We start from the raw sequence: 24223 nt of genomic DNA, 5'->3' as shown, positions 1-24223 counted from the left end.
TTCCCACACTAATACTGCCCATGAAGAAGTGGTCTTGGGGGGGTTTCATTCACACACATTCCTGTCAGCAGTCGTCCGCTTGAACCACCCAAAACCTCTCTCATCCCTGTTCAGCAGAGTCAGAGAACAATTGCTTGCAGCACTTCCTGGTTGTCTGATCTCACACCATGAAGAATATTCCAAAAGTCATAGGACTTCTGAGAAGAATGGCTCCATCAAGAATGAAGATAACAGATTATATATTTTTCCTTCATTGGTGTATTTAAAAAGGGGGGGGAGGGAGAAGATGCTATAGTTTTCTGAGAGTTTTGGTGGATTCCATACAATGATGTAATTATGATCACTGAATCTTTATAATCAGAGAATGGAGTAAGACAATACTGACAGCCTTCTCTTTCCATCAAAGTCATGCTATATTTGTGTAGACTGGGGTTCAAAAGTAATAAAACATGACCTTTATGATTACTGAGAAGAGTTATCTATTCAGTCTGAAGTCCTCAGGGAGGCCCATCAGGCTTGAAAATAATTGTGGACAAATGACCCAGGGTTTTCCTATAATAATTTGCAGCATCTCAACGCTTCCCTACAAAATCCACACAATACAATGTCCAACTCCATCTCTCCCTCATGTTGTCTGTTGGTGATCACACCTCTTTGTCCCATAGTCCTCCATCAACTCCACTTGGCAGACAGACCACCTCTTTCTGGCAGTTTCTACCACAGAAAAGTTACAAGTATTTCTATCATATGCTATTATTTTAATAAAAGAGATAAAATGTTGTTCGCATAACAAAAAATTATACAACAAATAAGAACCTAGAAAAGAGAAAGCGAGAAAGATAAAGTTGAGACCAATATCTGGTAGATATGGTATTTAAGAGGACTAAATAGATCCAGTTTTTATTGTTATGTAAGGAAAAGAGAAAATAAAGAGAAAGCTGCCTACCCTTACAGGGAGCCCTTCCTTTATTAATCACTTCCCCCCACTCCATGACTTCTGTGTGAACCAGGTAGAACCAGAACTCTCATCATTCTACGTACATGGTTGACCTATGAAAAATCCAATATAGACCTGGTTCAAAACGTGTTTTAAAAGAAGAAAACATAGATTCTGATCATTTGTCTACATCTATTGTTCACAAAGATGTCACTATACACTATGCATCTTTCCCATCAAAATTAACCATATATACTATGCAGAATTCCTTGAGATACAGTGCCTTGCAAAAGTATTCAAACCTGTGACCAATGCTCTCATATTACTGAATTACAAATGGTACACTGTAATTTTCTTCTGCATGGTATTTTATTTTGAAACACTGAAAGTCAAAATCAATTACTGTAAAGTGAAATTGGTTTTACGTTGGGAAATGTTTGTAAGAAACATAAAAAACTGAAACATGTTGCTTGTATAAGTATTCAACCCACACACATTAATATTTGGTAGAGCCACCTTTCACTGCAATAACAGCTTTAAATCTTTTGGGGTAGGTATGTACCAGCTTTGCATACAGTGCTGGAGGGATTTTGGCCCATTCTTCTTAGCAGATTTACTCCAGGTCATTCAGGCATCCCCACAGCATGATGCTGCCACCACCATACTTCACTGTAGGGATGGTGTGTCTTGAGACATGGGCAGTGTTACGTTTGCACCACACCTAGCGCTTTGAGTTTTGGCCAGAAAGCTCTATCTTGGTCTAATTTGACCACAAAACCTTTTCCCACATCGCAGCTGGGGCACTCTCATGCTTTCTGGCAAATTCTAGACGAGTCTACAGATGGTACCTTTTGAGTAACAGCTTCTTTCTTGCCACCCTCCCATACAGGCCAGTGTTATGCAGAGCTCTTGATATGGTTGACTGGTGCACCATTACTCCACTCCCAGCCACTGAACTCTGCAGCTCCTTCAAAGTGATTGTTGGCCTCTCTGTGGCTTGTCTCACAAGTCTCCTTTGTGTCCGAGCGCTGAGTTTTGAGGGATGGCCTTTTCTTGGCAGTGCCTGGGATGTGTGATGCAGCTTCCACTTCCTGATTATTGATCCAACTGTGCTCACTGGGATATCTGAACACTTGGATATTATTTTGTACCCTTTTCCTAATCTATGCATTTGTATTACATTATCTCTCACTTCTGTAGAATGTTCTTTGGTCTTCATTTTCCTTCATTTCTACAGCCTGAACAATTATCCTTCAACAGTGGGGTTTTTATCCTGACAATGTGACAGCAACTTTAATGGTTCACAGGTGGAGGCCCATGGTAAGATAACTGTCCTCGATAGGGCAATTTCTTTAATCTGTGTAAATTGAGAGCTTCCACAGCACAGGGGTTGAATATTTATGCAAGCAACATATTTCAGTTGTTTATGTTTGTAAGAATTTCCCAACATAAAACCAATGTCACCTTACAAATAATTGATTTTGAGTTTCAGTGTTTCAAAATATAATATCACATAGAACAAAATTACAATGTACCATTTGTAATTCATCATTGGTCAGGGGTCTGAATACTTTTGCAAGGCACTGTAATTATAGACAAAGTACATCTCAAATTCAAGATCATTTGGGAATGTTTTGCACTGCCAGGCAAATACTAATTTATGCATTTCATTTATGCATATTAGAAGGTGCTTATTCGTTTTAGTAAATAAGGCAGGAAGTATTTGTTTGATTTTAGAAGCATTAATCTAGAAAATTTGTGCTACTATTATCTTCCATGAGGAAGAGCCCTGTCTCAGTTCAAAGAAATGAATAACTAGACTCACATAACATAGATTAGTTTGTTAGTCACTACCACACTTTTATCAGTGACAGGTATCCTTCCTCCACCTTGCCACATAATGAATTTATTTTTTTCCACATTCTCTCAGAAAAGGTTTCGGTCTTTCCAAGCCAATTTGGGGGGGGGACCTTGGAAACCTTGCCCAAGAACTCCCCAACACTTCACCCCTTCCCAAACAAATTGGTCTTGTGGATGGGGAGGGGGTCTGGAGGTGAAAAGGGCTCAGAGAGACTGAGGTGCATAGCAATTGTGGTCTGTACCTCCCCCCCCCCTTGCACTGAATGAGTTTGGCTGGAAAACACAAGAAACTACAGCTGCCATGCAGCCCATAGGGCTGACCCTAGAATAAATAGTGCCCTGGGTGAGGAGCGCCTTTGGTGCTCCTCCACCGCCCCCGTGGTCAGCTTTTCAGGGCCACCCAGAGAATTTAAGTGCAGGTGCAATGTTGGGGGCCCTGCTGCTGCCCCCTTCAAGGTTCCATGTATGTGTACAAAGATGGGAACCCACATGCAAGCATTATTGCATGCACAAACTACAGATGAGAATTATTGCCTGCAGCTTCTCCTTGCCCCTGGATCAATCAGAATGATAGATGTGCTTCATTTTTTTTTCTTACATGGGGATAAGGGAATAGGGATTGGGTTGTGCTTCTCCTGAGTAGCTCCTCCAAATTCCAAGTCCCTTCTGGCAGAGCTTTCTGCTCCCTGGGGGTCCACATGCAAGGTCTCACAGGTCTTCTGGGTGTGACCTGCTGCTGGCCTTCTCCACTACTCACTCAGGAAGGATTCCTCTCTTAAGGCCTGGCCTCACACCATTCCTACGCCTTTCCCTGTTGTAACTGCAACAGAAAATTACTCTCCGGTACCACCTTGCCTGGAAATTTTAGGTTATGTTCACACACTCACTCATTCCTTGAACCCTTTCCAGGGTTCTTTCTGTGACAGGAACAGGACACCTGCTCTGCCACAGAATCCCTTCTTAAAGCCTTCTCTCCTTCCAACTAACTCTGTAACCAGGACTATTTGGCTTAGACCAGTCTTAAGCCTGCATGACCAATCTTATCTCTATTGCTGCCCAGACACAAAGATTTTACCTTACTGTGGTTGATTTAGAATCTCTTACAGCTGGGCTGAAGGCCTAGCTAATAAGCGTGCGCCAGCCTCCCAAAGATACTTTTTACAGCCAGCTTAAACCTCAAATTAGCATCTATTCTGTTTCATACACAGCTATGTAAAATACTGACATCATCATGACTGGGGAGAGGTCCCATTATGTCATAATTATGTGTGGAGATTCAGTATCATCTTTCACTCTAATATACCATTTCCTCTTTTTATGGTAACTTTAAACAAAATACCAAGAATACTGGTGAGCAATGTAGCAGGGCCAGGGCAGGGGCCAATGGTACAACAAGAACTGAGTCAAGGAGTCCCTTGCTTTGTGGGGGCCTAGAGCAAATTGCAGCTTTGCAGTGTTACCAAGTTGTATGGCTTGTGCAGGACTGCAAAACTTAGCAGTGCATAGGCCTTCCCAGACTTTCCCTCAGAAATGTCTATGAAAAGGGTCCAAAGCAAGCTACCTCTTATTTGTTGCTCTTCTTTCTGTGCACTCCTGCTCCAGTTCGAGGATTCCAGTGATGTCCATGTGATGTGGACAGGTCTCAAAGGATGACTCTTATGGAATTGTAGGCCTATATTCTTTATTATGTTCCATACACACACAAAATGGCTCCTGCTGCAAGCTGTCCTCCCTGAACTCCAACATTCACTCCTCAGCTACAACAAGCAGGCCCTCTGTATAACTAGTCTTAAAGCAATGGTTCTTAACCTTTTTGGGGTCACAGATCCCTTGAGAATCTGATGAAGATACGGACCACCATAAGTAAACAAAATTCATGTTATGGCATTGGAAATTGATTTCTTTTGCATCCAGTTCATGGATCCCCTAGAGGTCCATGGACCACATGTTAAGAACCCCTATCTTATAGGGACAGTACCACCATATACTACAGTCTCCCAGACTGTAGCTGCTTCTTCAGTCTTCTTCCCGTGCTGCTTTTGGTAAGCATTTTTTGTTTCAGAATATCCATTATTTTCATCTTTTAAAACAATAAAGAAACGTTGTAAATAAAAAAGATATCCAGCTGACCTCTTATAGTTTATGGCTTCATTTTATTCTTATTTATATAGTGCTTATAGTGTTTATAGTATCTGAAGTATCTAAGTGCTTCTTAACAGTGCCTCAAAGTAAAGCTGTGTTCCGCTGATATTTTACCCTGCACAAATAAAGTCAAAGCAGAAATTGAAAAAGAAACATACCTTAAAGCTAACTGAAGGAAGATTATATTTGTTGTTAGTACCAAACAATCTGTAGAACCTTGGGGGGAAAAAAGGTTACAGACACTTGATTTCTGCCACCCTAGCTCACTGCAGACAGTACCCTAAAAAATCCCCACAGCCACTGAGCTCAGCTTGGACCCCCCCTCAGCTCAGTACCCCGAGCCACTGCCCAGCTCACCCACCTCCATTAGGAAATGACAGTCCAGTTCTTCAGGGTGACGCCTACAAGCCCTCCCTGTCAATTCTCCCTGTAAAGAATAAGTGTGCTTGGGAAGGGGAGAATGGCAGTGATTTCTAATGGGTTTTCTCCCTACTGCTATATTTTTCCATGGAAATTTTTCCATTTCTAAAATGCATTAACGATCAGACACAGTATCAGTCAAATTAAGCAGGTTCAACATTTCAATCAATTTTTTCCCTCCCAGATAATTATATAGCTAGGAAATATATATGTCTCTAATACACAGCTCCCTGGATATTAATTCCCCATCCCTCAAAAGGTTCCTTTATTGATAAAGCTAACCTTGTCACTTTGAAATGCTCTACTGTTTAGCGTTGGTTTTCTGTGTACCCCAAAAATTAAAGAATGTGTAAAAGATCTGTTCTACAACACAGTATAATATGACCTGGAAAACTATTCAGTTACACCAGAATGGCAGGATGGGAGTTCTTACATGATAAATAGACTGGTGAACTAAAATGATCACCTCCATTTTATATAGACAAATACACACTTCTACTATTCTAGAGTTATTTTGGGGCAGCACAATCCAACTTACAGGTAGCCAGCAGGAAAAGCCAGTGGAAAGGTCCGCAGCATCCACTCCCCATTCAAGAGCTGCTAGCCCGGATGAAAGAAGGCTCTGTCAGGAGTTGCCTGCAGGAGCCAGACGGGAAGAGCCAGCTCCTACAAACAGGCCTACCGGGGAGTACGCACTCCCCATAGACCACCAATGTATTTATTTTGTTCACCGGCATTTTTGCCGGCAGAATCCTGTATGGAGCAGGACCCGGGGGAGCACTCTAAGGCGGACTTGGACCTCACGTAAGCCCCCCACATGGCTCCTCTCTGCCACACCCCCAGAATGCCCCATTTTTGGGGCTACTGCCGGCTTCCACCACCTCTTGATCTGCAGGGCTGGCCATGCCCACCAGACCCCGGCAGCACCAGCAGGATCCTGGTGGCGCCACTGCTCAGCCAGGACAGGGGGCTTCTGCTGGCAGAGCCCGGCAGAGCTAGGAGTCTGCCAGCTCAGCTGGAGATTTGATTCATCCAACTCCCCCCAGTCTGGTGCAAAATCAAGTTGGATTGTGCTCTAAAGAAAATTTGTTTAAGAAAATTGCAACATTTTATTTTTCAGAATTAAAAAATAAAGCTGTGTTAAAAGATTAGCAAGAACAAAATTCTAGAAAAATTAAAATTCTAGAAATATTAATAAAGTGACAAAAAGATACAAGACTTAGCAAGAAGATGGATGTAAACAAAAGGAAGATGTTAAGGAAGGCTATAAAAGAGGAAGTCCCCCCTCCCAGAGTTAAGAAATGGGCATCTATCTACTCACAGACAGCCAAGAGTACCTCATGCAAGAGACACAGGAGAACAAATCCAGTATACAACAGTAGGGTTGTAAACCACTGGCATAAAGGTGATTTTGAAGACCAAATGATGGATTATAGAAATAAAATAAAGATTGGAGAGAGTAAAGAGAAGATGACCCACCCAGTACATAAGAACATAAGAACATAAGAAGAGCCTGCTGGATCAGGCCAGTGGCCCATCTAGTCCAGCATCCTGTTCTCACAGTGGCCTACCAGGTGCCTGGGGGAAGCCCACAAGCAGGACCCGAGTGCAAGAACACTCTCCCCTCCTGAGGCTTCCGGCAACTGGTTTTCAGAAGCATGCTGCCTCTGACTAGGGTGGCACAGCACAGCCATCATGGCTAGTAGCCATTGATAGCCCTGTCCTCCATGAATTTGTCTAATCTTCTTTTAAAGCCATCCAAGCTGGTGGCCATTACTGCATCTTGTGGGAGCAAATTCCATAGTTTAACTATGCGCTGAGTAAAGAAGTACTTCCTTTTGTCTGTCCTGAATCTTCCAACCATCAGCTTCTTTGAATGTCCACGAGTTCTAGTATTATGAGAGAGGGAGAAGAACTTTTCTCTATCCACTTTCTCAATGCCATGCATAATTTTATACACTTCTATCATGTCTCCTCTGACCCGCCTTTTCTCTAAACTAAAAAGCCCCAAATGCTGCAACCTTTCCTCGTAAGGAAGTCGCTCCATCCCCTTGATCATTCTGGTTGCCCTCTTCTGAACATTTTCCAACTCTAGAATATCCTTTCTGAGATGAGGCGACCAGAACTGTACACAGTATTCCAAATGCGGCCGCACCATAGATTTATACAACGGCATTATGATATCGGCTGTTTTATTTTCAATACCTTTCCTAATTATTGCTAGCATGGAATTTGCCTTTTTCACAGCTGCCGCACACTGGGTCGACATTTTCATCGTGCTGTCCACCACAACCCCGAGGTCTCTCTCCTGGTCGGTCACCGCCAGTTCAGACCCCATGAGCGTATATGTGAAATTCAGATTTTTTGCTCCAATATGCATAATTTTACACTTGTTTATATTGAATTGCATTTGCCATTTTTCCGCCCATTCACTCAGTTTGGAGAGATCTTTTTGGAGCTCTTCGCAATCCCTTTTTGTTTTAACAACCCTGAACAATTTAGTACTGATCCCTGATGGTCTAACTACATGTCACATTCAAATGCATGTAACTGATTCTTTAAAATTAAAAGCTGATTGGAGTTGGGAGAATTTAGAACAGAGAAATGGCAGGGGAAAGAGAGGGAGATTGGTCCTTTTCGTTCACCCACAGCTCCTCCATTCCAGATCATTCTCCTTCACAGCAAGTTTCCAGAAGCGTTTGAGACCTCCATGGGGTGGGAAAGCTACTTGCTGGGCAATTTTGAGGTAACAAACGGTAAGAAATGGAAAAGGTGGAGCAACCACTAAATGGTGGCTCAGATACCCCCCCCCCAAAAAAGCTGACTTTTCATTTTAAACTATGACATCAGGGCTTGGTTACATGTTTTTGTGAACAACATACAGATGAATGCATCAAATAACTAATAGGAAAGGACTGGTGAGAAAGATTTGACAGGAGCCATTATAGAAGAGTACCTAAGAAGGCAAGACAGTGAAAAAGGTGGGGAGGCAACTGCATCAAAGGCTGAACAACGATCTAAAAAATACTACAAAGAAGAGTCCATAGATTTTCCTAGGACATCACTGGAAATGTGAGTTACAACAGTTTCAATTTATCAACACTCACACCTATATTAGAAAAGGTTAAGCCCTCTGCACAACTATGTTACCCATGGAATGGTAGCCCAGATCATAGATCAAGCCTTGAATAATCAGGTTTATGATTTCAGGCTTGTATAATAGTCTATTATGCAAGAATGATCTCACACTGTAGCACTGTTATAAATGGACTAAATTGCACTATACTGCAATCTTGTAATTGTTTCAGAAGTTATTTGGCTTTACCATCCTCCTATTTGAGCGTACAAGTGACTAATAATGCTCATAAATTAGTACAAATAGGAAAATGTTCCTAAAAGCCTTTATAATTTTCTAAATTTAGCCCAGTGGAGACTAATAATTGGATTACTGTAATGCGCTCTACGTAGGGCTGCCCTTGAAGACAGTTCGGAAGCTTCAGCTGGTGCAGAACGCAGCTGCCAGATTATTGACGAGGACCAGTCGGTCTTCGCATATAACACCTGTCCTGGCGCGTCTGCACTGGCTTCCTATTTGCTTCCGGGCGAGATTCAAGGTGCTGGTTTTGACCTATAAAGCCTTACACGGCGTGGGACCTCAATACCTTGTGGAACGCCTCTCTCGCTATGAACCTACCCGTTCACTTCATTCAGAATCTAAGGCCCTCCTCCGGGTACCAACCCATCGGGAAGCCCGGAGGGTGGTTACGAGATCTAGGGCCTTTTCTGTGGTGGCCCCTGAGTTGTGGAACAGCCTCCCCGAAGAAGTACGCCTGGCGCCTACACTTCCATCTTTTCGGTGCCAGGTAAAGACCTTTTTATGCTCCCAGGCATTTTAATCTTCTTAACTTTTTTAATCTTTTAATCTGTATTTTAATTTTTGTAGTATTTATTTTGTTTTTGCTGTGCTTTTCGTGGTTTGTTTGTATATGTTTTTGTATTTTTATTATGATATATTGTATTTTATTTTGTTTGTTCACCACCCTGAGAGCTATTTCGCTAAGGGCGGTATATAAATTGAAATAATAAAATAAATAAATAAATAATACATACTCACAATCAAGGAAACTTTGTAAAAATAATCCCTGACAAACACTTAATTTTTTTCATTTCATTCATGCTTTTAGGCAACGGTTGCAAAGCACTGACAAGGGCAAAAAAAACCCCAAAACTATTGAATTTCCATGCTAATGTTCTGTATATAATGATATTTTGATGCTGAAACCCAGAAGCATACTAAAGTATCATCATTAAGATGAGTGAAAATGTTATTACATGTTTTAGCAATTTAAAATTTAAATGTACCAGTTGAGTGTCTATAACTAGCCAATAATAAAATCTGGCATGCTTACAGAGGAAACTGACTAATATTCTAATAACACACATTGCAACACACTGTACTATGCAGTTTCAAAGAATATTATCAAACAAAACAAAATTGAAACTGAAGTTTTCATCTTTAGGCAATCATTGTTTTATGCAGTATAAGAAGAGCACACCTACCTTGACACATTTTCTGGAATGTATTCTAGGACTGGATACCCATCGTTTCTTCTGGCAGACAATTCAGAATGTGATTTCCATGACTCCACAAGAGTACTTACTGGAGGAAATGAGCTCATATGCTGAAAAGACTGCTCTCTACCAATAGGTCGTGATAAGGATATTTTACCTTGAGCTCCAATCCTATAATGAAATGACTGTCCACCTGAATTCACACCAACAATGGCAGAGGAGGGCAGAGTGTTCTCTTGATAATAGCTGCTCTCCTCAGGCTCCTGTTTAATTCCTATAGATAGGCCTGGGTTTAGAAACCCACTACTTTCACATGTGCCATCAAATGATGAATTAGGTGGTCCTAAAATCCCAGAAAGAGAATAGAAGTCTTTATCATCCATGAATGAAAAATAGGGCCCATCCATAAACGGAAATGGATTTATAGTTTGATTCCCTTTAAAAGAAGCACCAGAACAAGAATGCTTAGCTGATTCTTGCTTTATTGATACTGAAAATGGGGAATCAGAACTGATTTTGGTGTTTTCTCCTAGACATGAGCTACTGAATACCCCTTCTGGTTCAGGTTTTATAAACTGAACAAGAGTCATTTGATTAGCTACTTCATTGTTAGGGATGGTATTTTCCATTTCCTCTATTTTAGGAAATACGATTTCTGGAGCACCTTTACTGTCCTTTGTATCTGGACTAGCAACAATGTCTTGGCCTGTGCCAGGTCCAACAGGTGTGCTAGATGCAGAAAAGGCTAGTGAACCATTCACTGGACTACACATAGAGGACCCCACAGTACTAACAGCTGGACTAGAAAGCGTGGACCTATTATTGGCATTGGAAGGGCTGGCAATTGAGCACCTTGAGTTTATATTCGCAGGACTGGATACTGAGGATCTCATGGTGATATTATTAGGACTTGAAACTGGAGATTTCACACTACAATGACTAGGAGGGCTTGAAATTGGTGATTTCATGCTACTTATAGGACTAGAAAGAGGAGATCCTACGTTGCTAGCATGTGCAGGACTGTGCAACACTGAGCCTCGGTTTTCAATGTTAGGTGAGCATGACAAAGGTGTTCCCTGGTTGACAGGACTATTTACTGTGAAATTTTCAAAGTTAGTAGGTGTTGTTGAAGATACAGAATTAATTCCAGGAGGACTGCACACTGAAGAAGTCATGTTTTGAGGACTACGGTCAGGAGGAGTCTTCTCTCTACATACTCTAGGGCTTTTGATAATTGCTGGTACGATACCACCATTTACAGAACTTGCACAGTCCAATATTAGGGGTCTCGGGGGCCTGCTTGGAGGGTTCAAGGGAGAAGTGTGGTGTCCATTCTCTTTGTATAACTTTACATTTTGATACATCTTTCCAGGATTTAAGCTTCCTCGTTGACTCTGCTGATCGTAGGTAAAATCAGCATCTCTTACAGAATCCATGTACAAACCCATCGATTCAGCTACAGTTGCAGAAAGTTCCTTTGAGTCTGACTCAGTTTTTATGTCAGATGTTGAAATACCAGGCTGATTATGGTCTTGCTCAAGGCAAGAAAGTAGTTCAGGTTTTTCTTTGTTGCTTCCTTGAGCACTGCTATTTGGAAAAGCACCAGAAACACAGCTCACATTGACAATCTCCATATAGTTATTACTCTCTTCGGACCGCTCTTCTGCTCCTGCAGAAGTATACTCCATAGACTGGGAACCTTGACTCCAGCGTCGCTCCATATCTAGGCTTTCTGGATAATTGCGATAGCCTTTGGTCTCCATAACTAGCAAAAGAAAATAGCAAATTAAAATATAAGTATGTATGCATATGTAAACACTCATATATCAAAGGACTATAGCTGCAATCTTAGGTAAGTAAGCCTCACTGAACATAGTCAAACCTACTTCTGAGTAAATATGCATGGAATTGTACAGCACTTCTTGTACACATAAATTAATTTTGTTGAACTATGATATTGAATATTATATTTTATACTCTGTCCACCCTTGGGAAATATTTTTTGAGCTTTCTAAGCCAAAAGTAACTGAAACAACTTGGAAAAAATATTCCATTTGCTTTGCTATTGACAATGACCTCAGAGTACACCTAAACTTTCATTTGCATGTTCCATGCTTTTTAGTGAAATATTTGGCTTTATTGTTCTTACAATAATGTTGAATAATATACTACATTTTGATAACTTGAGCATAGCCAGTAGACAAAAAGTAAGGTTTCTTCTCCCTCCCCTTTGCCAGTAAAACAGAGCATATGTAATTCAGTTAACTGTTACTGGTCTCTTCCTAGGAACTCTACAAATTGTCGTCCTGTCATGGGACTTCCAGTGAAATGATATTCCACAATTCCCATTGTTTCCTGGAGTTTGACTTAGTGTAAATATGCCTTTCCCAGTCAGATGTTCTTGATCAAAAGTAACTGGTAAATAAAGGGGGTCCATGGTTCTGTTTCTTCATTAAGAGTCAGAAAACTGACAGGATGAGTGCATAAATCCTCAATAAGGCTACAGAAAAATATTTCACCCTTGAAAGGAGGGTGAACCCCAAGTGAGGTTATTCAGTTAATATACATAAGAAATAAAATCCATCTCCAGTTTGCATTTGGAACAGAGAAGGAAAAAACAGAAACCCACATTTTTCAATCAAGTGGAAATCATGTTTGTATCACATAACTTTATCATTTTCACAGAATTAATCTTGACTATTTTATAAGGCTGTCTTCTATTGAATCTGTTCAATAGTCTGTGTAGTCCAGAAAAGTCTATGTTGCAGGCAGCAGGTTTACAGAATTTTAGACAGATGTTTTCGCCAGTGTAGACTTGAGATTCCAGGGACTGAAATTGCTACCTTAATGTCCTATATCCACTTACCTGGGAGTAAGCCTCACTGAACTAAATGGAACTTATTTCTGAGAAATCATATAGAGGATTGCACTGTAAACATGCAGGCTACATCTCTTTCCTATTTGTTTCAATAATGGAATATACAACATGGACATATGGGCAAGCACAACCATTTCTGCAGTAGGGGATCTTCCCTCTTCCCTCCATACATATAATATGTAAGTCTGGGATCTATGTTTATCATTTTATTAATCTGTTTTAAATTCTGTCATTTAAAAACATGTGCTCTTCTGAAACGTGGTGGAGTTTCTAAAACGACTTTAAAGTTTCATTTTACTTAATTGCATGCACATAATCTAGAATAAAGTCCAGATCAGGAAACAAACATGCTGAATATGCATAAGACATGCTGAACATACATAACATGTTAAGAATACTGAGTGCAACATTTTAATAAAGATGTGCCAACAATCTGAAGGTAATAATTTTATCATACAAGAACATATCATACAAAGTGCTTTCCATCATCAGAATGTGTGCAGGCCTATCAAATACATTTGTAGCTTCACCAGCCAATTTAATGTTCTGTCATCATATCTCTCGGTACATGCCAAAAGAAATGTAAAATACTATGGTACCTGAATGCTGATCTAAAAAGCCACTGAAGGCCTCTGTAGTTTCAGCAAATTGTGTAAACTGAACTAACATTGGGCCAGAAGAACTGCCCCAGTGCATTCACACTAGCATCTACAGCAAATAAAAGCTGTCAAAGCTAAGACCTGAGGAGGGGTTCATCAGGCTCTCTGGTGTCCCAAAGGTGGTCTGTGACAACCAACCTACTCCACCCAAATAATTAAGTTATCTTCATAGCTGGGAAGTTAGGTAGATCAAAGGAACTGGATCACCAACGAGCGCGAGTTTTCCGCCATCAATTTCTTTAGCTTAGTGGTACAAGAGAAAAGGGTGGAGAATTACTTCAGTCAGTGGTGACACTCAGGGCCAGCACCAAAGGTTGGCCAGGTTGGGCCCTGGCCGAGGGCCCCTGGGGTCACAGGGGCCCCTGAGGGCCCCCTTGATAGGGTGAGGGAGGAGTAGTGCTCCCCTTTCATGATCCGGAGCAGACCAGCTGCCACAGATCGCAGGGAGGGAGCTTGCAAGCTGCCTGCACATTCGCTGGCTCCACCTACCCGTCTTTCCTGTCTTTTTGTCAGCTCTTCACTGAGACAGCAGTGTCGGTGGGGGTGCAGGCAGGGCTGGAGATTCCTTGGTAATTGCCAGGCCGTAAGTCCTCAGCCGGCAGCTTGGCTATAAATCTGCCAGGCTAGCAAGGAGGAAGCAAGATAAGGGCAGAGGCCGTTCAAAGCTTACGTGCCAAGCCAGAAATCCAGAAGAGACATCAGTGAAGGTCCGGGTCTAGTTTGCCGAGAGATCAGTCCAAGTCAAGGTTCAGGGGATAGGAACACACACAGTGGTCACGCCTGACATTGTAGTCAGCAACATGCTGAAGCCAAGGTTTGACTTTTAAGGAGCAGGTTTTTCAGCAGGTGTGAGCCATCAGCGTTTTGGCCTTAAGTGGACAGGCCTGCCCCTCTTCTGCCTGACCTTCTGTTGTCTATGTTCTGCAGGTGAGGGGGGAGTATCCTGTTCACTGTCTGCGTCTGGCTGAAGGGCTTCAGCTGGGTCTGGGGTGCTCTGCAGCTGAGGGGGAGAAGGAGCTGGGTTCTCAGGAGTTTCCTCCATTTCTCCTTCTGGGTCTGCTGCTTCTGGGTCTGCTGCTGTTACTCCCGAGTCATCCTCGTCTGATGAGTCCTCTGACGGGGCCATGACACTTTTGCAGCTGCGTGCGCTGTGCACATAGGGCTGCCATTTACCAAGATGGTGGCTGAGGTTTTCCTAAGGTGCTGATACCCCTGCCGCCACCTTGGTTGATGACAGGGATATACGCGTGTAGCACCATGCGTGCCATCAACCAAGATGGTGACGGAGGCTTCAGCCCCTTATGGAAACCTCGGCCACCATCTTGGTTAATGGCAGCCCTGCCCGCACTACGTGCACAGCCGCAAAAGACAGGAGAGACAGGTAGGTGGGGCATGCGTGCATGAGCACACATGTGCCAAGGCCCAGGGTAGGCTGGTGCCCAAAGGCGCCGGCATGTCTGGCGCCGGCCCTGGTGACATTGGCAAAGGGGTTTTGGGAGGCAAGATATGGAAAGTTAGCATACAAGCACTGGATAACAAGGGCTTTTCTATGGTCCCATCAATGCCTACTCTACCAAAACTGGCCTCCCTCCTCCCTCCCCCCCTCCCCGGAGACTTGCTAGGTATGGAGTCTCACCGTTCAACTCATGTTCAATGCACCCGGTTTAAATGGTATACATAAATGAAGATTCCAATGTGCACACACCTGCTAATGCATGATTCAATACCCCTTAAAACCAGAGAGCAAAGGCTTGCTTATTAGGCATACATACATAGCCTTATTTGCTATGTAGATATTACATCAAATACACAGAGACAAAGGTAGGGCAGATGAACCTGACAAAAACAACCTTGTTGTCCCACCACACACTAGATATGTTAGCATCTCACAATAAGCCATAATTCAGGGTTTACCATGCATAAATTGATTGCACCCACTTTGCTCCTCCCTGCAAATACAAGGAGGAGAGAATCAATGATCCCTGGTTCAGACATAATGAAAAGCCAAGGATAATGGCTTGTTTCCCCTGCACACTAGTGGGGAAGGAGCAAAACAGCACAAATAGGTGAATTCATGGGAAACTTTTAACCAGTTTACCATGATGCACAAACTGGCCCTTTAGCTGGTTTGTCAAATGTGTACATAATGAAATGAAAATTAAATCTGACTTTTGAAGTCTAAGAATTCTCTGCTAACTTTAAAATTTCATTCTTATCAGCAGGAGAAAAAAGAATATTTATATTTTGTTTGAGATCAAAGACCGTTCATGAGAATCATATATGTAGTCCATCCAAAGCATGTTTTTTCAGAATTAAGTCCCACAGTGCTTAGAGGATCTTGCTTTCAAGAAACTGTACACAGGATTGTAGCTATGAGACAGTCCTATACATGTTTACTCAGAAGTGATTCCCACTGTGTCCAATGGGGCTTCATCCCTATTAAGTGCATTTCTGATGACAGCTTTACTATTTGTCATGTAGTTTTCCTTCCTCACCTAATTGAGGAATCATTGGCAGACTGAAAACCCAATCCAAAGCTCACAAGTAAATTTTCTTATTTCAGTAGAATTTACTTCAGAATCTAGGATTAAGCCTGATTACACCATATTCTAGTTGACCAAAAAGTAAATTCTAGTGATTATCTTTAATAATAAAGCTGGGGGTGCGGGAGCTAAGACATCCTTCAGTTATCCAAATTATATACATTGAAAGATATTCAAGTAAACTGTGTCCTTAATACATGCCATATTTTATATTTTATGCACATTATTGCATCTTTCATTTTGCTAAACATCATGCCACCTTATTTAAGCATTACATTGTCATCTGTTTACTTGCCCTTGCCATACTATTGATAATCTACTGTTTCAGTTACTGAATCGGCAGTTTTCTATTTTAATATCAGTCTTTTGCTCTATCCTGAAGTGATAAGGAGATACTTTTTGGAGAATACCTAGATCTTGAAAAAAATTAGATAGAAAATAAAGTCACTGTTACCTAAATTTGACAAATCTGTAATTCTAATTTCTGCAAATAAATAAGAGAAATTGCCACACTATTACAAATATATGAAGACTGGTTTGTAAGGACACACTAGTTTAATCTTACAAAACAAGAATGACAAAAGCATGCATAACATTATATCCATAAAATATTTGTAACGTATTGCTTAACTCACATGAAGCCACATGTAGCAAATCATGGCATGTATTTATCAGATTTGCATTGCTTCATTCAACTTCCCCCTGGAGTTAAATAAAAATTGCACATTAAAAATGAGCTAACCTAATCAGAAAACAGTTAAAATATTACTTTAAAAAATTAAAAAATGAGAATAAACCTTTTACGGGGAGAACAATAACTTCTCAGTAAGGGAACAAGCAAAAATGGGTGAAATCAGAACTACTAGCTTTGTATGTCCTCCCCAACGTGGACACAAAATTGAGAATCTGCTTGTGCTGCTGCTCAATGATGTTCACCTGAAGATCAACAGAATTTTTTTCTCTACTGATCTATTTGTGCCCTTTTTACTATTGATTGTGATATTTATGTGAACAAATCACATAAGCAAGGGCATTAAAGTACTCCTGTACTTTTCACCCAAACCATACAAAAGTATTATGCAAGCCTGATAACTTTGGAGGATAGAGGCTCCTCGTACCTAGAATCTTAGATATCTGGAACAGCCTGAAATTTTTCCACCAAGTTCACCTGGTAACTTGGCAGCTATAGTTCATGTGTGCATAACCTCAAAGCAGAACATTTCCTAGATGTTCTGTGATGTCCACAGAATTCAGAAGCCCCTCTTTCCTGACGATAGCACAAGCAAACAGCACATGGCATCCTTTCTCCCTGGAGCTTAGGGCATAAATAAAGGTACTGAATTTTACTTAAGAACACATCTAGTAGGTGGGCCAAGAATGATTTGCCCAAGGCCACACAGAACTTTATTGCTAACCATATCCAAAGTCAGCACTGTCCACAATGGAATATTCAATGACTCCCTGTTGCTTTCTGAAATTCAAGGTCCTGATGTCCCTCAGCAATCCAAGCCCCAGCACACCTGAGTGACCACTTCATCTCCAGTGTCCATCTTGTCTTCCAGACAACAGACAGCTCTGCACATACCACCTGCATGTCAAGTTTAGACAGCTAGGGCACACACAGACAGTGTTTTATGTGAACTGGCATTTGGTGTCCATCATTAGATAGGTTTTGAGGTAGAAATTTAGTTACACTTCAGATTTTATATTGAGATTATGTTTTATTCAGAAATAGGCAAAACTGAAACAGGCTGTCCCTCATTCTGCATCAACCACCAATGATATAAATTGATAAGATATAAAAGCTCACACTTCTCTCCACCGACCCCCAGATTCTATAACTATCTAAAATTAATAAGCTACACATCAAAGTAATAACCTATAGAGAACGGGGACTAAAACAACTGCACCTTCAGCCATGGCTTGCATTTCTAACAGAACTTGCACAGTTATCTTTAAATATAATGAAACAGTAAATAATGCACTTTCAATTTCAAAAAATAAGGTTGAGAATAAAGGACCCTTACCAAACCATCCCATTTGGAACTACTTTTAAGCAGGATCTATGAATTCCACAGTCACTGGAATTCAGCAAGTTGAGTAAAAATGAACTAGATAAAATCTGAATAACTTTAAATTTGGCTATCCATGCTGAAACTTTAGAAATATGCAAGCAACTGTAACAGCAGCAATCCACATTACACCCCCCCTACAAACTCATGCAAAATTCAACTCTCTATCCAATTCCTGCAAGGCAGACGAGCCTATATTTTGAGTCTCAACTAGGTGGCTGCTTTTCTGTCTTACGGCACTTAAACTTAGCAGAAACCCTAGCCTGTAGCCTCCAAAGACAGTCCTAGCTCCTAAACAGAGCATGCAAGCTTCACCCAACCTAGTTACCCAACCTAGTTTCCCACCCAAAGCAAGCATGCAACCCCAGCCTAAAAACAGTAGTCACCTCATTAAATCTCAGCCTATAAACTCATTACCGCAACACCAGATGGATGACCAACCCACACAAAAACTTTGGGCCCACTTTTTCTTCCCTAATCCTGAAGCTTCCTCTTGAGACAGGATCTGCTCTTCCTCCTGAGGATCTTCACAGGGGAATCTACCACCAATAACGGCAATGATTTAAAATCACACAAACTAGCAGAACATCTAAGGTTTCTACGGCCCTCAGTAAACATGCTGAGAGAACACGCAACAATTGAAAATGTGTCCCCACAGCACTATTTTAAGGCATATATAAAAAGTTTTTTTCTCCCCAATTAGAATTCCCTGAAGTCTGTATCCCCATACTGCAATTATTATTATTATATTATATATTATTATTATTATTATTATTATTAGGGTACAGTCATCCCTTGCTACTAGAACTTCAACAGCCACGATTTTCCCCAGCACACCTACATTGTCTGTCCCTCCACCTGTTGGTATAATCCACACGTCCCCTTCCAAGTGTCATCCACCTAAAGAAAACATCCACAATCGAAAATTAAAGGAAAAAGTAACGAAGAATAGCTTTATTCTTCAGAAAGTACGCTGAACTCGAGATTCGTTGTGTCGCCTAATGACACTATTCAGGGCAGAGAGAAAAAGGCGGGGGCGCGCGCGCGAAGGTGCCAAGTCCTTTTAAAAACATGTCACATGCTCAGATAAAGTTCAGGACAAGGTCCCTCCTCTCCCTTTTCCCCATTGGGCGACGAGAAGAGCAAAGCCACAGTATCAGGGTCTATCCCGCTTTCCATTGGGCAGAAGCTTCTGTCAGTCACTTGGCGGGCGACATGACTGCTACAAAGTTGCTGCGACACAAGAGAGAAAATATATCTCTCCTTAAAGCTACAGAGCCTACTTAGGACAGTGCCCCAGCCACGACTGCACGGGGGGGCGGGGGGGGGTCCGGTAGTTTTCTTCCCCACCCCTCCCCTGACCCTGGCAACTGTCTTTTGCAGTTGGAGCTGCCGGGGACAGTGAGACTTAGAAACTAATCGGAGGATGTTTTAAACGCTTCACTAAAATGTATGGCTAACGAAAGAGAAATGGCTTTCAAGCAAAGCCCCCCCGAAAAAGAAGTCCATTCAGACGAGAGTTGGAGGTGGATCTCCATGCCCTCAAGCAGCGCCTTCTTCCTAAGCTGCATCCCACCGGCCTCCCCCTTTTCTGAAATGGAGGAGATATCCAGATTGGGGGCTGACTTCTCGAGACTCCTTTCCCTGCCTCCCGCGGTCTCTCGGAGACATTAACTCCACCTGTACCAAGGTGAGCGCTATGGGGGCCGCTTCCGTTCTGCGCCCTAACCACTGCCTCTCTACCCTCCCCCCACTCCTCGCCGAGCAGCCGCAAAAGCGACAGCGAGCGGGTTTTCATTTAAAAAAAATGAATATCAATGTTTAAACAAAGTAGAAGAACTCGAATGTTGTCAATGCAATAAGCAGCTCTCTCTCTCTTTTTAACCTTTCAAAAACAAACAGAAACCTATTAAGAGGCTCAAGGACTTGCCCTCTGGTTCCCTGATTGCACTTTATTGCGTCTGGTATATTCTTTGCCAAGTCCAGCTCGGGGATTTGTTGATTATTTATTTATTTGATTGATTGATTTCTGAAAGTTGCGCGGCCTGATAAGCGGGAGCCATAAAAAAAACAAAAACCCGAATTCCAAACACGAGACCCCGAGGAGGACTTGGAAGCATTTCACTCCACGCTCCATCTTTGAGACCGGAGTTTCTAAATATATTTTAGGGAGCCATGGACATTTCCCCTTCTTCGTTTGGAAGGCTGGCTGTAATGACGCATGTTTCCGGGGGGGGTCAAGGAAGCTTTCTCACCTTCGTCGGTCCCCTCAAATGCTGACACCCCACACCCCCGAAGCCAACAACAGCGGGGTAAATTATCTTCCCCTTCCTCCCGCCAGCAGACATCTCCTTTCCCCTCCCCTCCGTTTGTGCACACACCCTTCTTGATCCCGTTTCTCTCCATTTAATACCCAGACAAAAATAACTCCCTGCGAAATAAAGTTTAATGAATTTCCAGGCACCCTGGACAAGAGAGCCTGCAAAAGTACATCGTCGACAATGAACCACTCAAAAAGGCGACTTTAACCTTAAACACAAGCAGAAACAAAAGCCTTCGTGCATATCGAGGGGCTGTTTTCTCACGAAAAAGGAGCATCACAACTCGACCACATCGGCAGACTATTTTAGAAGTCACGTGCCCTTCATGTTTTAGCCTTGGCAGATATTGATCCTCATTGCTAGAACTAATAACGAGACCTGAAGAACTAGCCCGGCTCCCAATTTCCAAAGATCTATGCAAAGGCCGAAGTGCTCGCTGTTGCCCCCCTCCCCAACTAAGTTTCAAATTGGATATGCATATAATTGGCAATGACCTGGAGGTGCCTTTTCTGCACATTTTTCCCTAGAGAGGTATTTTGTTATTTGTGTCACCCAATAATTCTCCTTTCTTTTATAATTCTCACCATCCGGGAAACGAAATACATCTGGACCTCCAGCCCTCCGCCTCCCCCCCCCAGGTCTTTTCTCTCGGGAGGCGCTAGGACTCTAAGTAAAGTGTAGTGAGGTTCTTCTTCCCCCCCCCCCGGTACTCACCTTCATTTTTCTACCACCCCCACGACGTGTCATAACCGGAGGAGGTAAGACCCTCCACTTCTGAAGTCCGATCCAGGACTGACAACGGCCAATTAGGAACGAACGGCAACGAAAGAAGGTGGATCCATAGGAGATTTGGGGTTAAATCCTGGAAGGGGGGGTGTCAGAGAAGGAGGTTGCAACGGTCTCACACCCAAGCCCCAGCAGCGGCGAAAAAGCGGCAGTAGCCTCAGCCTCTCTCTGGACGGGGGTCGGGGCCGCGCAACTGGAAACGGAGAAGCCCACTCGGATGACCCTGCTTGGGGTGACAGCTCTCGGCAAGGAGAGCTGGCTAAAGCTTTGCCCCTGGCTGTCACATCGCCGACCGTTGCTGGAAGACGAGAGGGAGAAGGGAGCCAGCGAGCGAACGTCAGATCCAGCAGGTTTTATTATTTTATTGTATTGTATTTTATTTTTTAAAAAATAGAGGGAGAGACACCCTCCGAAGAATTTTCAAAAAAATGAAACTTGTGTCATTCCAGGTAAAACTCCCATCTGCGCCAACGAGCAGCGCCGCCGCCGCCGCGGAAAGAAGTGGGCGGCGGGAGACGGAGAGCAGCTTCAGCGGGTGTAAAGTTTTAATGCTCCCCCTCCCCTGCCGGCTCTTCTGAGCAGCCTTCCCTGCGCGCGTGTCCTTTCCTCTTCACCTTCTCCCGCTGCTGCTGCTTGTTCCTCCTCCTCCTCCTCGTCGCCGCTTTCGCTTCCCAGTGTGTTTTTCCGTCTCTCTCCTTCTTTCGCTCTCTCACACACACACTCACACACAGCGGGCTGCTGTTGGAGCTGCTTCCTGGTTTGTGGAGCTGCTGGAAGGAAGGGAAGGAGAGCAAGCGAAGGGGAGGAGCATAGCGTCCTCCCTCCTCCCTCGCTCTCTTTCCAGGCCCGTCTCACGGCGGCGGTCTGTGAAGGACCCAGAGCGCCCGCCGCTCCGCCCCCTTCTCCCCTCCCCTCCAGGCACAAAAGTGAAGGGAGCGACTCGAGCAACGCAAAGACTTTATCGAACCCGCTGTGGCCGTGGCCGTGGCCGTGCGTGGCTTCCACGCAGAGAAGGCCAGGGAGGGAACGGCGGCTTGAGCAGGCCACGCCAGCGGGCGAGCGGGCAAGGCACACGCATGGCGCGGAGGGAAACGCTACTGCTAAGAGAAAACGGGGAGGGCAGTTTCTGCCTTCTCTGTGCTGTACCTACAGTACGCGCGCGTTTCCCCAGCCATTAGGGCCACCTTCGCATTTCTCGGTTTATGCCCCAATCCAGCAACGCGCAACAACAGGTTTTTTGTTTCATTTTCAACCTTTTTCCACCCTGCCCACCTCCGCCCGGAAAAGAACCGAGCCCTTGCTGTAAAAGTGTATAGGGCTGCGTTCTTCCCTGCGTGCATGACGGCACTGAAGGCGTAACCGAAAGATGAAAATTAGGTGTTTATTACTTTTAGAAAACCCAGTGGGGTTGGATATGTATGCGGGGCTTTAGCAGCGCAAACTAGGAGACGACCTTTTGTGATGTGACACTGCCATATATCAGACAGGAAATGGGAAGTAAAAGGCATCATGGATCATGATTTATTTATTTTTTAACTTGGAGACTTTCCAAATCGTTCACCCTATGCTACCTTCCATCTAAGTCCACAGACTGCAGTGCAAACAGCATGTGGTGCAAAAACATGGACCAAATCATAGAATTGGAAGTGATCTTGGAGATTCTCTTATCCGGTGGTTCTTAACCTCAAAGGGACATGGACACGGTTGAGAATCTGATGAAAGCTATGGACCCCAGAAATAAATAAATGTGATTTATTTTATTGCATTGGAAATTGATTTTGTTGGTACCCAGGTCACGGACCACAGGTTAAGAACACCTGCTCTAATTGAACCCCCTGCTCAGTGCAGAATCTGTAATGCAGGATGCAACTACAGCATCCCTGACAGGGGGCAGTCCAACCTTTGCTCAAATACCTTTGCTCCAGTGAAGGAAAGTCCACCACTTCTTGATGTAGTCTGTTCCACTCTTGGACAGCTATTAGTGTTAAGAAGATCCTCATCTTGTTTAGCTGAAATCTGCTTCCATGCATTTTCAATCTTTTCATTCTAGTCATGCCACCAAGAACCAGAGAACAAATTGCTACATTTTCTGTGTGCAAGTCTTTCATCCTATCCTATCCTATTTGTATATTTGTTTTTAATGTTTTTAGTTATTGTAAACCACGCAGAGAGCTTCAGCTATGGGGCGGTATATAAATACAATAAATAAATAAATAATTGCTTTTTATTTAACTTTTTATGCCTAATTGCAGGATTTTTATTGCTCTTGAATTTTATCTTGGTTGTGGCATAGTTTTCTAGCCCGCCAACATCGTTCTGAATTGCCATTCTGTCTTGTATAGTGTTAGCTATCCCTGCCAGTTTTGTGTCACCTGCAAATTTGATACGCATCCTTTCTGTGTCCTCATCCAAGTCACTTATTAAAATGTTGGAACAGCACAGGATCTAGGACAAAGCCTTGTTGTACTCCTCTCAAGGCCTCCCTCTATTTATTGGCAGATTACAACAACTAAGTAATACAATTTAAAAACAAAGTAAAATCAATCCAAAACAGTCATGCACAAAGCCATTGATGAACAATCACTGAGTACTGTTGTTCAACCAGCTGTGGATCCACCTCATAACAGTATTGTCCAACCCATATTTTAACATTTTGTTAACCAGGATTTCATGAGAGACCTTGCCAATTGTTCGGCTGAACTCAATATATACTATGTGCACAAGGTCTCTGTGATCTACCAGACTACCAACTCTCAAATAAGGAGATAGTTGGTCTTGCATGGCTTATTCATGATAAACCCAGGGTGGGTCCTAGTAATCAGTGCATTATTTCCTAGATGGTCATAGGCTGACTGCTTAATAATATGTTCTAGAATTTTGTCCAGTTATCAACATCCCCGTGCTATGTGGTTTTCCAGAGCTGCCTTCTCCCTCTCTTTGAAGATAAGGGCACCATTTACTCATATCTAGCCTTCTGGCACAGGAGTTCTGAAATTCTGGAAGCATGGAGCCCATCCTGTTGTCCAGCAGTCT

At 42.9% G+C, this 24223-nt stretch overlaps 1 protein-coding gene across 5 annotated transcripts in view; it reads right to left on the bottom strand.

Annotated features, from left to right (window-relative positions):
• Nucleotides 1–22046, bottom strand: part of NR3C2 (nuclear receptor subfamily 3 group C member 2) — a 211452-nt gene extending 189406 nt beyond the window's left edge. The window contains exons 1-3 of one of the 5 annotated variants that reach the window (XM_061584708.1): nucleotides 21119–22046; nucleotides 16647–16713; nucleotides 9920–11696 (exon numbers count right to left, since the gene is read on the bottom strand). In XM_061584708.1, the coding sequence (XP_061440692.1) occupies nucleotides 9920–11694 (1775 nt within the window). In that variant the 5' untranslated portion in view covers nucleotides 11695–11696; nucleotides 16647–16713; nucleotides 21119–22046. Of the gene's footprint in view, nucleotides 1–9919; nucleotides 11697–16646; nucleotides 16714–18924; nucleotides 19236–21118 lie in introns of those variants that run through there. The other 4 variants (XM_061584707.1, XM_061584706.1, XM_061584704.1 and 1 more) reach the window with 4 other exon arrangements.
• Nucleotides 22047–24223: the final 2177 nt, after the last annotated feature.

The sequence above is a fragment of the Rhineura floridana genome, chromosome 9 (assembly GCF_030035675.1).
Source record: "Rhineura floridana isolate rRhiFlo1 chromosome 9, rRhiFlo1.hap2, whole genome shotgun sequence".
Classification (NCBI taxonomy): domain Eukaryota; kingdom Metazoa; phylum Chordata; class Lepidosauria; order Squamata; family Rhineuridae; genus Rhineura; species Rhineura floridana.
The sequence above is the reverse complement of the archived record's forward strand: the minus strand, read 5'-3'. Positions and strand labels throughout refer to the sequence as shown.